Source organism: Saimiri boliviensis, chromosome 11, assembly GCF_048565385.1.
Source record: "Saimiri boliviensis isolate mSaiBol1 chromosome 11, mSaiBol1.pri, whole genome shotgun sequence".
NCBI lineage: Eukaryota > Metazoa > Chordata > Mammalia > Primates > Cebidae > Saimiri > Saimiri boliviensis.
In genome coordinates this window covers 1,540,594-1,555,719 of record NC_133459.1, presented here as the reverse complement: position 1 = coordinate 1,555,719, position 15,126 = coordinate 1,540,594, and the positions used below count along the sequence as shown (strand labels likewise).

The 15,126-nt window shown below is 64.4% G+C and overlaps 1 protein-coding gene across 2 annotated transcripts in view; it reads right to left on the bottom strand.

Moving 5' to 3' along the window:
* The window catches only part of PLCH2 (phospholipase C eta 2), a 36,758-nt gene that overhangs the window by 4,363 nt on the left and 17,269 nt on the right, over window positions 1-15,126 (bottom strand). For both annotated transcript variants that reach the window (XM_074379948.1, XM_074379947.1), the window contains exons 6-20: window positions 13,213-13,306; window positions 12,840-13,043; window positions 12,515-12,635; window positions 10,885-11,056; window positions 10,396-10,503; window positions 9,007-9,150; window positions 5,728-5,820; window positions 5,179-5,261; window positions 4,173-4,270; window positions 3,867-4,049; window positions 3,273-3,380; window positions 2,374-2,498; window positions 2,195-2,279; window positions 1,741-1,887; window positions 1,149-1,228 (exon numbers count right to left, since the gene is read on the bottom strand). In XM_074379948.1, coding sequence (XP_074236049.1) covers window positions 1,149-1,228; window positions 1,741-1,887; window positions 2,195-2,279; window positions 2,374-2,498; window positions 3,273-3,380; window positions 3,867-4,049; window positions 4,173-4,270; window positions 5,179-5,261; window positions 5,728-5,820; window positions 9,007-9,150; window positions 10,396-10,503; window positions 10,885-11,056; window positions 12,515-12,635; window positions 12,840-13,043; window positions 13,213-13,306 — 1,845 coding nt within the window. The remainder of the gene's footprint in view (window positions 1-1,148; window positions 1,229-1,740; window positions 1,888-2,194; window positions 2,280-2,373; window positions 2,499-3,272; window positions 3,381-3,866; window positions 4,050-4,172; window positions 4,271-5,178; window positions 5,262-5,727; window positions 5,821-9,006; window positions 9,151-10,395; window positions 10,504-10,884; window positions 11,057-12,514; window positions 12,636-12,839; window positions 13,044-13,212; window positions 13,307-15,126) is intronic.

Below are 15,126 nucleotides of genomic sequence, written 5' to 3'. Positions count from 1 at the left end.
GAGGGGGACTCAGAACCAACGGCCTGAGGGGCCGAGGTGGGGGCACCAGAGAGAAGGAGGGGGGCAGGAGGGGTACAGCGGGGGCTCCAGGAGGCTCCCCACCAGGGAAGGGACTGAGCGAGGGGCGGGAGGGCTGAGGGACGGGAGGCCAGGAGAAGGTGGCCGCCCAGCTGAACCCTGGATCTGCCTCGTAAATGCCGCTCCGGCTGGGAATGGCCAGGGCCCCCGGAACCATGTCATGATCCATGTCATATGAGCGACAGTCTCCAGATGCCACTAGGAGTCACGGATGCTAATGGGCATGGCCTGGCATGCAGGGGCGGCGGGTGGCACTGTCCCGCGCGCCGGGTACCTTCAAGGCTCCTAACGGAGCTGCGCTTCTAAAAGTAGACTGTGGCCATAGAGAAGCCGACTGCAAGACCAAAGAGACAGAGGGGTGGGTGAGGCGGCCACGGCAGCCGTGTGGGGAGCCCCGAGGCCTGGGGGACGAGGAGTGGATGGGTGGGAGACGGAGGGGGCTGGACGGCACCTCTGGGCCTGAGAGCATGGCAGGAGAGAGTCAGGGTTGGGCCTGGGCAGGCCCCTCGTGCTGTGTGTGCAGCTATAGCCTGCGGGACCCAGAGAGCATTGGGCCCCAGCTGAGAGTCAGGGCTGCCAGCTCTGCAGGGCAGCAGGACCGGCACCGCGACCCCCTCCTGCAGAAGCTGAGGCCGGGGGACACACACGCTGGGTGTGGAGTCACGGGCAGCTGCCTTCCACGTGACGCCAAGAAGTAGGGGGATGGGGGTGAGCGAGGGGAAGGCCACCGCTCGGTCCATGCTGAGAAGCCAGGTGGCCACACTGTGGGGTGAGGCCTGTGAGGCCCCCACGAGAGTCTGAGACAGGCGGTGGTGGTACAGGGCAGAGCAAGGCACAGGGCACTGGGGCTCCGCGTTACCCAAGACTCCCACAACCGGCCCTGGGGTCAGAGGTGAGCACTGGCCCCCCAGCACCCCCTCTTGCAGGTGAGAGAAGCAGAGGCCTGGGGAAGGGACCCTAGGCCTCACTGCCTCAGCTCAGGAGCCAGCCCTGGGGACACATGGGGGTTATGAGACAAGGGCTGATACAGCCTGTCCCCACGATGGCCAGTGGCCAGGGCTGACACTCACCTTACCGCTGACGTCACTGACAGCCACATGCACAAAGATGGAGGCCTCTTCCATTCCCTCCAAGTACACATGCCGGTAGCCTGGAGCAGCACAGGTCAGTGGGGTCAGGAGGTGCCAGCCTCCCAGGGCCCCCACCTGCTCTGCCCCCCACCAGCCCACTCTACTTAAAGGTCTCAAGACCCCAAATACAGCCAACAAGCCCAGGCCGGGGACCTCTGCCTCCTGTGGGCCCAGTACTACCCCTCACCTCCTCCAAGAAGCCCACTGGCATTGCACCAGCCTGCAGGGACCTCTTCCTGGGGGTGGCCTCTTCTGTACAGCTGCACCCCAGCCTGACCTGCAGGGCCCCAGGCTGGCTCTCGTCTGGTCTTCAGCACCCTTCCTGAGGCTGACCTCTCCCCTACAGGCCACACGCCATGCCCCAGCCTGACCCGCAGAGCCCCAGGCCAGCCCTCCTCCCATCCTCAGCTCCTGTCTCTTTGATGCCAGGCCCAGGCCCACCCACACCGGTGCTGACCAGTGGGAGAAAGGGTGTCTGCCCTGCCCCAGGGCCTCGGCCAGTGTGGGGGGCACCATGTCCACCCCTGCCCACCTGGCATCATGCTGCTGAAGGCCAGTGTCCTCTGGCCAATGAAGTCACGCCCGATGGGGTCGTGGTCCCACACGAGGAATCGGACCAGCGCGATCTCCGGCATGTGCACCGTGAACACCAGGGTCTCCTCCCAGGTGGGGTTGAACCCTGGAGGCAGCGCCAGGAGGAGTGTCCCACGGTCAGGGCCCAGCCCAGCACAGCTCCAGCCTGGAGACCCCTGGCCCACCCTGCTCCCGCTCCTGCTTCCTGTGCTGCCCACCCACAGGGGATTGGCGCCTGGGAGTATGAGCAAGGGAGGCCTGGCGGAGCAGCTGGCACAGCAGGCAGCCCTGACCCTCCCGCCTCAGGCTGCCCTCAGCAGTGTGACCGTGGTGCCGGCGCCTGGGCACAGTGCCCTCCCAGCGACGAGCAGGCCCTGTCGCCCACCCCTGCCCCGCCGCGGCCCGAGCCTCACCGTTATCGTCCACCACGTGGGTCTGCTCCCTGCTACAGTCCACGGGGAGCCCGATGACCTCCACCTCCACAAAGGGGTCGATGATCTGGGGCACAGGCGCGGGGTGCATCGGGCCATCGCCACGCCCGCCCGTCCCACCCTGCCCGCACCCCCCCCGCCTGTGCAGGGCCGGCCCCTACCTCGCCTCGGTCCCCCAGCATGGAGTCTCGAGGCTTGGGGAGCTGCTGGCCGCTGATGATCCGGAGCACCAGCTGCTTCTTGAGCTGCCCGGGCAGGGGGTCCTCCGAGTTGGGGTTGAACATACCTGAGAGGGTGTCAGGCATAGGGTCAGTGGCTCAGCCCTCTCTCGCTGGCGCACGGCTGCCAACAGCCCCCTCCCAGCCCCCACCTGGGAGACTGGAGCCAGTGCCAGGTGGAGGGAGGGGACAGCAGTGCAGTGGGGGTGCCTTGGGGGGCAGGTGCGGCAGGCCCAGTGTGGGTCACTTTTGTGGCCACTGCAGCACGTGGGACAGAGCCCAGGCCTCCCACGGGTGAGCCAAGGAGGTCACACGGCTTCTGGGGGTGGGTCTGGGTCCCTGAGGATATGTGGGGTGGGGTCTCTGGTGCCAGTGCCCTGGGGCCCACTCAGTGTGAGAACTCTGAGGAGGACCAGCCAAGGGCAGAGGTGAGAGAGGAGCCAGGGCCACACAGGCAAGCTGGAACCCGTCCACAGCAGGCAAAATGGAGCGGAGGCGGTTCCTTCAAATGCCCAGCCCAGTCCCAGGTCCTGAGACCCAAAGATGGGCTGGGCACAGGGGGCTGGGTCGCTGGCACTGGGACCCCCTCAGGCAAGTCCTGCCATGAATCCCACGTGGGGCCCAGGCTCCTGAATTCTCTGTCCCTAGATTCCTGCAGAGCTGGGCTGTTGTTTGCAACCCCAGCAAGGAGGGTGCCCCCACCCACATCCCCAGCGTCCTGGGAGCTTCGTCCCAGCCTGATCCTTCAGGGGACCCTGACAAAGCTGCCCACCCCCTTGCCAGCCTGTGGGGTTCCGATCTCTGTTCCGGGGACACCCAGGAGGCCCATCCGAGCGCCTTACCCTGGCACATACACTCAGGCTTGAGTACGTAGCCACAGCCGCCATTGGCACTGAACTTGGCTCGGTTCAGCTGTAACATCCGCCCCTCTGACTGATAGTTCAGGGCAACTGTGAGGGGGACGTAAGGCTGCCTTGGTCAGCACCTGACCTTTCGGGCGTGTTGCCCCCGCCTCCGGCCACCACACACCAGCACCCTCTGCACAGCTGCTGTGGGTCCGCCATCTGCCCCTCGTCCGCCTGATATGAGTGGTGACCCGAGGCCTCCACCTGAGCAGGACTGGGGCCTGACATCCTGGAGGGACATCCCAGGGGCCAGTGCCGCCAGCCTCGAGGCAGGTGTCCCTAGGACACGGGGACGGACCTGCACTAACTCTCCTATAGCCCCCGGAGGTCTTAGAGGCTGTGCCCCAGTGCCAGCCCGTGTCAGTGTCGGCCTGGTGTGGGCGGCAGGCCTCGGGGGTGTGGAGGCTTCGAGGTCGAGAGAGCCCAGCATAGAACTAAGGCCCCCGCGGGTCCCTGCTTGCCCCTCAGGTTTCAGGGACCGTCTGAGCCGAGCCCTCCCCACAGCCCCCAGCGCGCCGTGCCCGCACCCACCCATCTGGCAGCCGGCATTCCAGAAGGGCTGCGGGTTGTAGTTGCTGGAGTCCACGCGGTAGGAGGAGGGGTAGATGCGGGAGAGCTGCTGCTGGTTGAAGCGCAGGTACTGCGCCGGCTTCTGCTGCAGGATCTGCTGGGCCTTGGTCTCGCTGAAGGACGACACCTGCCAGCTGGACGCCGCTGTGGCGCCGGGGGCCGGCCGTCAGACGCCGGGTCCTGGAGCTCGCCCGGCACCCCGCAGCACAGCAGGGGTAGGGGACAGGGAGGCCTCCGCCCGTGGGCCCCGGTCCCCGAGCCTCTCACCCTCCACCTCTATGTCGTGGGTGGCCACGGATTTGGTGTACTTCACCAGGTCGGAGAGGGCCCGGGACAGCTGCATGGTCTTCTTCTGCCGTGCCATCCTGTGGCAGGTGGCAGGGGGTGAGCACCCCTCCCATTCAGGGCCAGCCTGGCACCCGGCTCCATGAGATGGGCTCCAGGGCTCGGGCAGGTTCGTTAATTCACGCGGCAGCCCCTGAACTCTCAGAGACAGACCCCAGACTGGGCCGCAGGCCACGGAGACCCGAGTGCCAGCAGGACGTGGGCGGGCTCGGAGCTACAAGCAGATGCCAAGGCCCTGGGCACCATGTGTGTGTGCAGAGGAGGACGTGGCCTGCCAAGCGTCACAGGGGTGGGGGCTTCTGGAAGGTTCTGAGCAGGGAGAGCTAGGGTCGGGGCCTGGGTCTGGCCTAGAATCACTATGTGGAGAGGAGGCCAGGGGTCCAAGGGGGCCCCCGGGTTGCCCAGGTGTGAGGATCAGATGTGTGCTCAGGGCAGAGCCCAGCTGGCACATGGATGGGACAGGAGAGGGCTGTGCCCAGGCGAAGGGCGCAGAGGAGCTGTTGGGGGAAGTGACGAGAGGGAGTGGCCGGCGGGGGGGCCCACGGTCAGGGAGGGGTGGGAGCTCCTTGCTGGGCCTGTAGGTCTGAGCCCCAGAAGAGACCCCAGACAGTGCTGAGGGAAGCCTCAGACACGGGGCCTGGGCCTTGAATCCAGCCTGGCTGGACTGCAAGCAGGGAGCCCCTTCATGGCAGGGGCATCTGATGCCCCGGGCAAGGCATGAGGCTGGGGGCCTCGGAGGAGAAGGAGCTGAGGACTGAGACCGACGGCCCGGCAGCACCCCCAGCACTTCTCACTGCTTCCAGGGGCCAGGAAAGGGCTGGGTCCTGCCCAGCTCAAGGATGGCCATGATGGGGTCACCGCAAAGAAGGGGCCAGCTGGCCAAGGCCCCCGGGAGCATGCAGGGCCTCCCCTGGGGCAGGGCACCTACCCGCGGCTCTGGCCTCCCGGGGAGCCTTGGCCCTCGTCCCCCTCCTCCACGCTGGCCGCCTTCTTCAGCTTGCTGCCCTTCTTCTGTGCAGGGGGCAGAGGCGTGAGCTGTGGGGCCCGTGGCCCAGGCCAGGCTTGGGGAAGGCTGGGGGTTAGGGAGGGCCTGGCCTCAGGGTCCCCCGAGGCCAACACGGCCTCCCATGTCCCTCCCGCCTGGCTGTGCCTGCCAAGGCCTCCTCAGTGCCCTCTCGACCTGGGCTCCAGCGGACTCTCAGGGCGGCCACAGGTCACCTGAGCTTGGGGTGAGGGCCAGTGAGGGCCAGAGGAGGGAATGAGCCAGCAAGACCCCTGCTCCCACCAGCTCCCAGCCCAGGCTCCTGGCCCAGCCACTGGCACCTGCAGCCGACCGCTCAGCCCAAGACTCAGAGGGAATCCTGGGGGCTGTAGGAGACCCCCATCTGCTCTGGCTGGGGCAGGGGTCGCTGGGGCACTGGGAGCATGGAGGACGCTGAGCCCAGACGGGGACCCTGGGCTGGGAGCTGCGCAGGACCTTGCGCCTGGAGAAGCTTCCCATGACGAGGCGGCTGTTGCGTCTGCTGGCCCCAGCGTCCTCCCCAGACTCCGCGTCCTCTTCAGCCTTGCTCTGAGTCCAAGGGAGAGACAGGGACACGGTGAGCCCAGCCTCGAACCCCGCAGGGAGGCCGGGGCAGCTCCCTCGTGGCCCTAGGAGGCCTTCCTGCAAGAGGTGGACTCAAGCGAGGCCTGGGGGGCGGAAAGGCAGGGTGGGGCCGGGTTGGGGAGCCCCCGTGGCGGCTGTTTCCAGTCCACCCTGGGGCAGAGGCAGCTGGGAGGCAGGCCCGTGGCTGGAACATTCCCTCACGCTGCCTCAGTCTCCCTCCTGTGTTGTCTTAAACTCATGAAGTTCCCAATTCTGAATTTCTTCTCCACCAGTGGAGACTGCATAATAAATGCATTTGTGTGTCTGGAATATTCCTCGGCCAGGGCTGCTTACGAAACCCTTTTACGAGCGTTCCTCCGCCCTGCTGCCCGGGCCTCTTCCCACGGTGCCAGGTATCACCTCATCAGACAAACAGCTCCAGGTGGGCGCTCCCTGAGGCGGGTCCGAGCCGGGAACCCCAGGACACCACCGTGAACCTTCCGACTGCTGGGCAAGCACCAGCCACAACTGGGGCTCCGCTCCCCGCCCCCGCCCAACCCGGGGCCGCATCCAAAGTGCTCATTCATCCCAAAGCTCAGTCCCAATGGAGCCACCCCGAGCCCTGCAGCCCCTTTCACAGACACCCCCAAAGCTTTGCCCAGCTCTGCTCAGGAGGGTCTGCCATCCCCCATCCTGTCCCCACCAGTGGGGGGGGGGGTGCTTTCTTTCTAACACCACGAAGCCGTGGGCCCGAAGCAGGGTCCCTGTTAGAGAGGGGCTTCGACCAGAGGCCGACGCGGTGCCCACCCACAGCCACAGCCCTGCGCACACCCACATCTCTGGACACATCCCTGCCACACCCACAGCACACGTGCCTCACACACCCACGGATGCTCCCGTGACCACAGACACGCGGCACTCGGCTGTGCCACAGCCAACAGCGCCTCCTGCTCCCCGGCCTCACCAGCCTGGACCGGCGCCTGCCTGGACACTTCCTCGCTGGGCGCATTGGGAATCAGGACACATGTCATGGCAGGCCCCATGCCAGGCGGCCTCCCAGTCCTGCAGATGTGGCTGCGGAGCTCCTGCCAGCCTTGCTGTGCTCTGGGTACCTTGGCCTGGGTGTGTGCCCTGCCCCTCCTTCGCCCTCATAGGGAGCCAGGATAGGATCGGATGGCCCTTCCCATGGCCCAGAGTGGCCAAGGGTCCTTCCCATTCCCAGGTGGCACCGGCAGAGGCCAAGGCCCCATGTGCACCGCGGCAGAGGGCTCCCGGGTTGTGCAGGCCCTGCCGGCTCGGAGGTGCTTCTCTCTCTCCACCTCCAGCAAAGCCAGCCCCAGTTTCCTCTTAATTTATTGATGCCACTGCTGCCGGGAGAGGCACTGGGAGCTGGATTCACAGCACACCTGGGGCCAGTCGGAGCCGCCAGAGTTCACAGCTCCTTACACATCCCCAAAATGCCGCAGTGACCAAGAGCCACGAGCAACTGTCAATCCAGGCGTGACCAAGGAGAGGGATGTGCTGACCCAGGAGACGGACGGCCAGACAGCACGTACTACACAGCCAGACCTGCTGTCACCCCGGACTCCCACACAGGGGGCAGCGACACCCAACCATGCTCCCAGGGGCTGCGGGCAGCAGAAGGCCAGGAAGGGAGGGGGCCTGGATGGGGGCAGAGGGTCTCAGCCAGCAGCAGGCCCCCCAGCCCTGCCTCTGTGGGGAGAGGGTCCCCATGGGGCGAGGCTGTTGGTAGCATAAGCACTCACTGGGCTGTGCCCAGATCTCTGCGGGTGGGTCCCCTCCTTACCTATCCGGCTTCTCTCCCCTGGATACCCATTCCTGCTGCCCCTGGCCTCAGGGGCCCATGAGAAGAGCCTCGTGTCCTCAAGGTTCACGGACAGAGGGGACACTGCCTAGCCCAGGGGGACAGAGAGGCACAAGTGTCCGTCGGTGGGGTGTGCCATCCCCACAACCCCCAATGCAGACACCCCCTTTACCTGGGCCTTGCCCCCACTGAGCTCCAGGGCTGAATGTTCCGGCCTGGCCTGGGGATCGGCCCCACCCTCTCCTGTGCCAAAGGCTCTGGGACTCTTCTGGTGTGTGTCCCCACCCGGCAAGGAGTACATCTTACCAGGGCCGGACCTCCAATCCTCCTCCAGCCTTAGTGGCTGTGCCTGAGCCCCTCCTCCTCCCGCGTGAAGCCTTCCCTGAGCACAGGCGCCCCCAGCAGCCGCTCAGACGTGAGGTCCACAGGGGACCACTCTCCTGGACCTGAAGATGCCTTTCCAGGTTTTTCACAGGTCCAGCTGGCTGCCCAGGGAGCCACAGATGGCCATCCTCCCCACCCAGACACCTCGGGATAAAAATAAAGGAGTGCCTGTCGGCTCGGGACCCGAGAGCCACCTGCACAGGGCGTGTTCCTGGAGCTCTCCTTCGGTGTCAGCTGTGCCGAGTGCACTCAGGCCGTGGGCGGAAACGCAATACACCCGGGGCTAAAAATACCGGTCCTGGAAGGAAGGGGACACGGCACCCCAACCTGGCCCGGGAGAAGTCACCTTCCCACCCTCCCTGAGGGTTAGGAAAACAGCAAGGGCCCTGTGGGGACAGGCAGAGTCAGCTGGCGCCACAGGGCACCGTAGGGCGCTCCAGGTACCCGGAGAGTCCCCAGCACTGGCACCCAGCAGCACTGTCCCCCTGTGGAGGGTCTTCAGGGCCCACCCACATTCCCCAGCCAGCCCCACCCACTACAGGACTGCAGGACCCGCCAGCCACGGCTCCTGGCTCCTTCAAGGGCTGCAAGGAGGCTGTGGGACCTGCCGACCCTGCCTGGCACCTCTCACCCACACACACTCCACTGCATCTGCCGTGACAGCCCCCAGGGGCCATTCGCTCCATGTGGAAACTTCCCCACGTGGCCACGACCAGCTCCAGGCGGGGCATAGGCAGGGAGGGCAGTCATGTCCCCCCAGCTGGGAAGCTCCCAGGACTGGCTGGGCTTTGAGACCCCGCTGGTACGTGGGCATGCATGTGTGCAGGTGTGTGTACCGAAGTGTGCTGTGTGCAGATTTGTGAGTACACACACCACATGTTCCGGGGCCCTGGCTGGCCCACAGGCTGGCTGGCAGGGGGAGAACCTGTTGGCATCAGGCGTTTCACCTTTTTGGCCTCTACCTTGCGTCCGAGTTTTCCGGAGGGGGACAGTGTGGAGACAGAGAAGTCGTTGGGATCCTCACAGTCCCGAATCTTCGACTCCTTGATGAGGGAATCCAGTTTCCTCTTAGCAATGTTTTCCACACGCTTTCGATTGGTGGATGCCTGCGGAGCCAGAGGCCGGCCTGTTGGCATCTGCCCCCAGCCCTGTGAGCAGTGGTGGTGACGACCCCCAGGGTCACAGCACTCCACCCACCCCAGGCTCATGGAAGGCGTGTGATTCACCTCGGGCCTGCAGGCAGCCACTGGCAGGACGGGAACCCAGGCCCACCTGATGCCACCAGCAGCGTGAGGCTGCCCGCGGGCTCCCAGCAGAGCCTGTGTGGCCTCTGGCCCTGTGGCCTGGGAGGTCAGCATGCCAGCAGGCGGCACAGGGTCTGGAGTCTCACCACTGGCCGCCATGTGCCTCAGGAGATGGCAGGGCCAGAGGCAGCTTCATGCCAGCCTCCAAGCAGGACTGGATGACCTTCCCTGCCAGTGCAGCCCTTAGGTGGCCCTAATGAACTTGGAACCCTTGAGGGCAGGGCCTGGGCCTTGGGGGTCAGATGCCCCGGTGCCAGATTGGAGTGGGCATGAAGCCGGGAGCACCACGGAGCTGGTTTTTGCCATCACATGGGCCACACAGAGACGCGCACCCCAGGCAGGAAGCGTGCTGCTGCCTCAGGACTTTCTAAAACGGTCGGCCACGTGGCCCGGAGCAAAGCTGCTCTGTCATTTTCCCATGCCCGGCCCCTCTGGGAGAAACGGCCTTCGCCACCTCACCACAGCAGCCCCAGACCAGTGCCCGAGGGAGAGGAGGTGCAGCACCCCCGAGCCCAGCACTGCATGGGACCCTCCCGACTGCGCAGCCCCTGCCCCGGTGCTGGCGGGGATGCAGTGACAGTGCTCGGTGGGGTGACTGCTGCCGGGATCCCCACATCAGGGCCGGCCTTAGAGATGGCGCTGCTTGGAAGTGAGCCCAGCACTGGCCACCCAGGCTCCAGCCAGATTTGGTGGGAGAAGGCCAGGAAGCTGGGTGTGCCAGGTGCTGGCGGAAATGGGGTAGACTCCGGCATGGGACCTGGCCCCCAGTGCTGACCCCACTTGCTGAGGGGTCAAGGGGGCAGGGCACCCCAAGAGTCAACTCAAACGTGGGAGCTGAAACCGGGCATGGGCAGGCCTATAGCGCTGTTGCAGAGGGGTGGCTGGGCAGGGAGGACCCCCCAGGCTCTGGGCCACTGTGCACATCTGCCCTCGCGTCCCTCTGTCCCGGCTGCCTCCCTTTCTAACTCGCCCCAACAGCAAGGACGGACAGCTGCTCTTGGGAACTGCAGGCCCCACCCTCACCTGCCCCGCCCCCACCCCACTCACATCCCCATTCAGGAGCTTGCAATCATCGTCAATCTCATCAGCACTGTCCTCATCAGACACCTCGCCTTCCTCCGCATCCTCGCTGATGTCGGCTGGGAGCTTCTTCCCCTGGGGGAGGAGGCGCACAATGGGAGGGGCCCTGGAGAAGACACCGGGAAGCCAGTACCCGGCACCTGCAAGGAGCCGCCGGCCAAGGAGAGGGGCCTTTACTCAGGCTCAGTTTGGAATCCCAGCCACAGGGCAGGAGCCAGGCTGGCCAGCTCCCCGTGGCTGCAGCAGCGTGGAGGGAAAGGCCTGGATGTGCATGAGGAGGTCCTGAGACAGAGTGACCACCATGGGGAGATGGAGGCCAGGCCAAGGCGCAGCCAGCCCTCAGCCTCCCAAATCTGCCCACAGATGGCATGACGCCCCCACCTATCTGGAGCAGGGCACTACCCCAGGCCCAAGACTTGGCGTGAGCTGGTCCCAGGAGGGCAGGGGCTCACTCGCCTTCACGAGGATCTTTCCCTTGAGCATCTGTGGAGAGGGGAGTGTGGTGGCATCCTCAGTGCTCACAGATGACAGGTCCAGCTTGTCCCCAAGGATGGCAGTCAGGTACTGGGCCATTTTCTTCTGCTGGATGATACTGCAGTGGTTCTCGATGGACAGGATCACTGGGTACCTGTGCCCCCAAGGCAGAAGGAGCAGGATGAGGCCAGGGCCTCAGAGGACGGGTAGGCCCCATCTCTGCAAGATCCCAGGTCACCTAAACCATGGAGTGAGGAGGGGTCTTGACCAGAAACCCAGGCCAGCTGTGACTACCAGCAGCTCTGGGAGATGGGCCACCCATCAATTGCTTTGAAAAGCAACTGAGTGGGTGGGAAAGGAGCTGGGAGAATCTTAGGGGCCAGTAAAGACAGTATGAGCTTCTTTCCCCAATAAGGAAAAAAACAAAGGCAACTAGAAACTCCAGGAAAATGAAAGAACATTTGAAAAAGTCATGGTTTTAAAATGATGTGGACAAAATCAAGGAGCAGTGTAGAGCAATAGATAGGCTGGGAAATAGAATCTCTCTGGCCTAGATACTGGGGACACTGTCCTCTAAATGGCCCTGGGGTCCTGACATTGGCCCCATAAAGAAAGAGACATAAACCTGGCACACACCATCTGGTGGAAGACGGTTATTACCTGCACAGCGCAGAATGGGGAGTGTAGCAGGGACTTTTAATTACAAGCTTTTCAGCTTCATTTTTAACCATTGTACTTGGACTTTTACCAAAAGGCAGCCAAGATTCTTTGAGAAAATGGAAGTGGCCCAGAACAAGAGAGCATGAACCAGAGCAAGAGATGAGCAAGTCGTGATGAGAGGGCAGGCGGGGTGCAGGGGCACAGGGGCTCCTATCCCCACTTCTCAGGCCTGAGGCCCAGGGCCTGCAGGAGAACATTGTACCTGCACAGAGTACACCGGTCATGAGGGGAAACCCTGTCCTGAGATCCCAGCAGGCCCTGGCTCCTCCCAGCTCATCCCTCCTCCCCCTGTCCCCACCCCCATGCCCTGCAATGCCCTCCCCACCTACAGACCCAGGAGTAGGGCTGGCTCAAGACAGTGACAGGAAGGGCCAGCTCTTCCAGGAGATGCTGACTATTTCTGTTTCCTAAATCGATCTTGCTTCTCCTCCCTTCCTTGGTGCAATCAGCTAGCTGCCAGTCTGAGAGTCTTGTGTCACCAGGACTCGAAGGTAACTCAAACCACACGGGGAGGCAGTCTTCTAATCCAGAAACTAAATTGGGTATTCTTCAACGGTGTCTACAGTCTCGGCTAAGTGACGGCAAATTGAGTCTGGATACAGAGTGGCTTCTCGGGTGGTAAGTGTGGGAGCCAGTCACCATGAGCCCTGGCACCAGGAGGTGCCACCAGGCATGTGCACGAGCTGCTCCTGTGAGGTCCCCACCTGGACCTGCGGCCACTCCCTCCCCCTTCCCTCTCTCCTTAACAAGAGATGCCAGAATGAAACCAGCCCCTCAGTCACCACAGTCACTGCCCCCGAAGAAAGGACATGGGGGTATGGCGGGAAGAGCCAGGACCTAGAGACCCTGCCCTGCCCACCTCTGGGCCAGCCGCCCAGGCCCAGCCACTCACTCATTCTTGATGAAGGCATATTTGTTGATGGTCTCAATGACGTCTTTGAAGAGGATCTTGGAGGTCAGCGTGTAGCCATGATGCACAATGGGCTCCCCGTCAGGCCCATCCCAGCAGTCCACTGCAGGTGGGCAGACCTCGGTCAGCCCCAGGCCCCGGCCACAGTCAGCCCAGGCAGGCTGAGCTCCAGCCAGAAGGGGGCCTGTCCCTCACTAAGAGGCCTTCACAGCCCCTGCCCGGAGACCCCCCCGGGGGCTCCTCAGGCACAACCCATCTCCCACAGCAGATGCCAGCCCACGGCCGCGGCCCATGGTCCGGGGCTCACCCTCCACGCAGCGGCAGCCTGCCTGCAGGACCCAGGCATACATGTCTACCCGTGACTGGGACATGAGCTGGTCCCCCACGAGGTAGGTGTTGTGGGACGAAGTGATGAAGTAGTGGCTCAGCGGGCGCGTCATGTCCTGGTGCACGCGGTGGTGCTCAGGGTTGAAGATGTCCCCAGCGGGGCTCCTCGTGTAGTTGGTGAAGCCTGAGGACAGCGCGGCATAGGGGCCGTGTCAGCCCATCCCCGGCCTCCTCTCACGGCCACCTGCCCCGACTCGACGGGACACAGAGCAGCTGTCCCAGTCCACAGGCTGGGCCCTTGTGGCCCCTCCAGCATCCCAGGACCGCCAGGCGAGCAGCAGCGCCCCACTCACCATCGATGCCCAGCAGCCCCTTACTCCTGTTTTCGGGGCACGGCTCAAACTGCTCGATGATGTCCTGGCAGCTCTCCAGGGTCACACCCGTCATCTAGGCCAGAGCAGGGGCATGAGCCCAGGGAGCCCATCCCTGGCCTGGGAGAGCCTCAACCAGCTCCCCTCACCACTGTCCCCTGGCCATTGGCCAGCTCCCCTCACCGCTGTCCCTGGCCATCTGCCAGCTCCCCTCACCGCTGTCCCTGGCCATCTGCCAGCTCCCCTCACCGCTGTCCCCTGGCCATCTGCCAGCTCCCCTCACCGCTGTCCCCTGGCCATCTGCCAGCTCCCCTCACCGCTGTCCCTGGCCATCGGCCAGCTCCCCTCACCGCTGTCCCCTGGCCATCTGCCAGCTCCCCTCACCGCTGTCCCTGGCCATTGGCCAGCTCCCCTCACCGCTGTCCCCTGGCCATCGGCCAGCTCCCCTCACCGCTGTCCCTGGCCATCGGCCAGCTCCCCTCACCGCTGTCCCTGGCCATCGGCCAGTCCCCTCACCGCTGTCCCCTGGCCATCTGCCAGCTCCCCTCACCACTGTCCCTGGCCATCTGCCAGCTCCCCTCACCGCTGTCCCCTGGCCATCTCTGATCACACCAGGGATGGCCATGGCAGGGGCACTGGCCAGCCACCCCCAGTGTTACATGACTTGGGACTACCATGGGTCACATGGTTTTTGGATGCTTGCTCTGACTGCAGACTCTGACGGCACCAGAGGGACCTCTGACCTTGTCAGCTGGACCGCCCCCGACTGGTGCGAGAGCTGTGGCCCAGTGTGGGCCTGGCATGGAGCAGAGGCCACGTGTGGGGTGGGTACAGGAGAATGAGGACCCTCATACCAAGGCAGGCACAGGCAGCTCCCTTCTCCTGCTCCTCCCGCTGTCTACCTAAGCCCCCACACACTGACCCTCCCAGGAGAGCTGAGCACCAGGGTCCAGGCCAGCCCAGGCCACCCCAGACATCACAGGCCAAGGGACCCCCAGGAGCTGCCACCCCACCAGCATGCTTCTCGGCGGTCCCTGGGAACACGGTGAGGTAACAGGTTGGGGAGCCCAAAGCCAGCTGTGGGCCCCTGGGAGGCCCAGCAACCAGGGGTCTGAGCCAAGGGCACCAATCGCCAGCTGGAGGGCTCTGTCTGGCTCCTAAGTGCAGGGAGGGATCCGGAAGGCTTGGGACAAAGGTCACCGAGGGAAGGGTCACTTCTGCCCACTCCCATCCAGGTCTCATTCCCACCACTGCCTTTACTGGGACAGAGGACCTAGGGTCTGCAGCCAGGCCACCCACAGCCACATGCCAGTGTAGCCAGGCCACCCACAGCCACAGGCTGGTGCCACCCCTGGTGGCCAGGGCACAGGGAACCTGAGACAGTGGAGTCCAGCCGGCTGGTGCCAGCCTCCCATGCCTCCTGGACATCATGCCTGCAGGACAGAGAAGCGGCTGCCGTGGGACGGAGCCCGGAAATCTGTACCAGCCAGGTGGGTATCTCCTGGGAGCTCAGGCCCAGGGTCAGCCCTAAAGGCCAGCTCTGGGTTTGTGGTAAGCTCAGGGAGAGATACTGCCATAAGATCCTGCGTAAAACCTACCCAGGCCCCACCTGGGCTTCCCAAGGCCCTTCCGCCACTCCCATCCTCCCACTCAGACCATCACCAAGAGGCTGACAGTCCACATGGCCAGTGCAGTGGAGGTCCCTGAGCAGCTCCAGGCCAGGGCATCTTGGCCCCTGAGGCTTGCCCTGTCCCATCTCTCCTCCCTGAAGAGGGTCCAGGGTCCTCACCTGCACTCCTGCAAGGCCTGAGGGTGGCCACATGCAGCCTGAGCCCCTCCCATGGAGCTCTTTCCTCACTCGGGCTCTGGCCTTCCTGTCCACTGCCTGGCTGGACC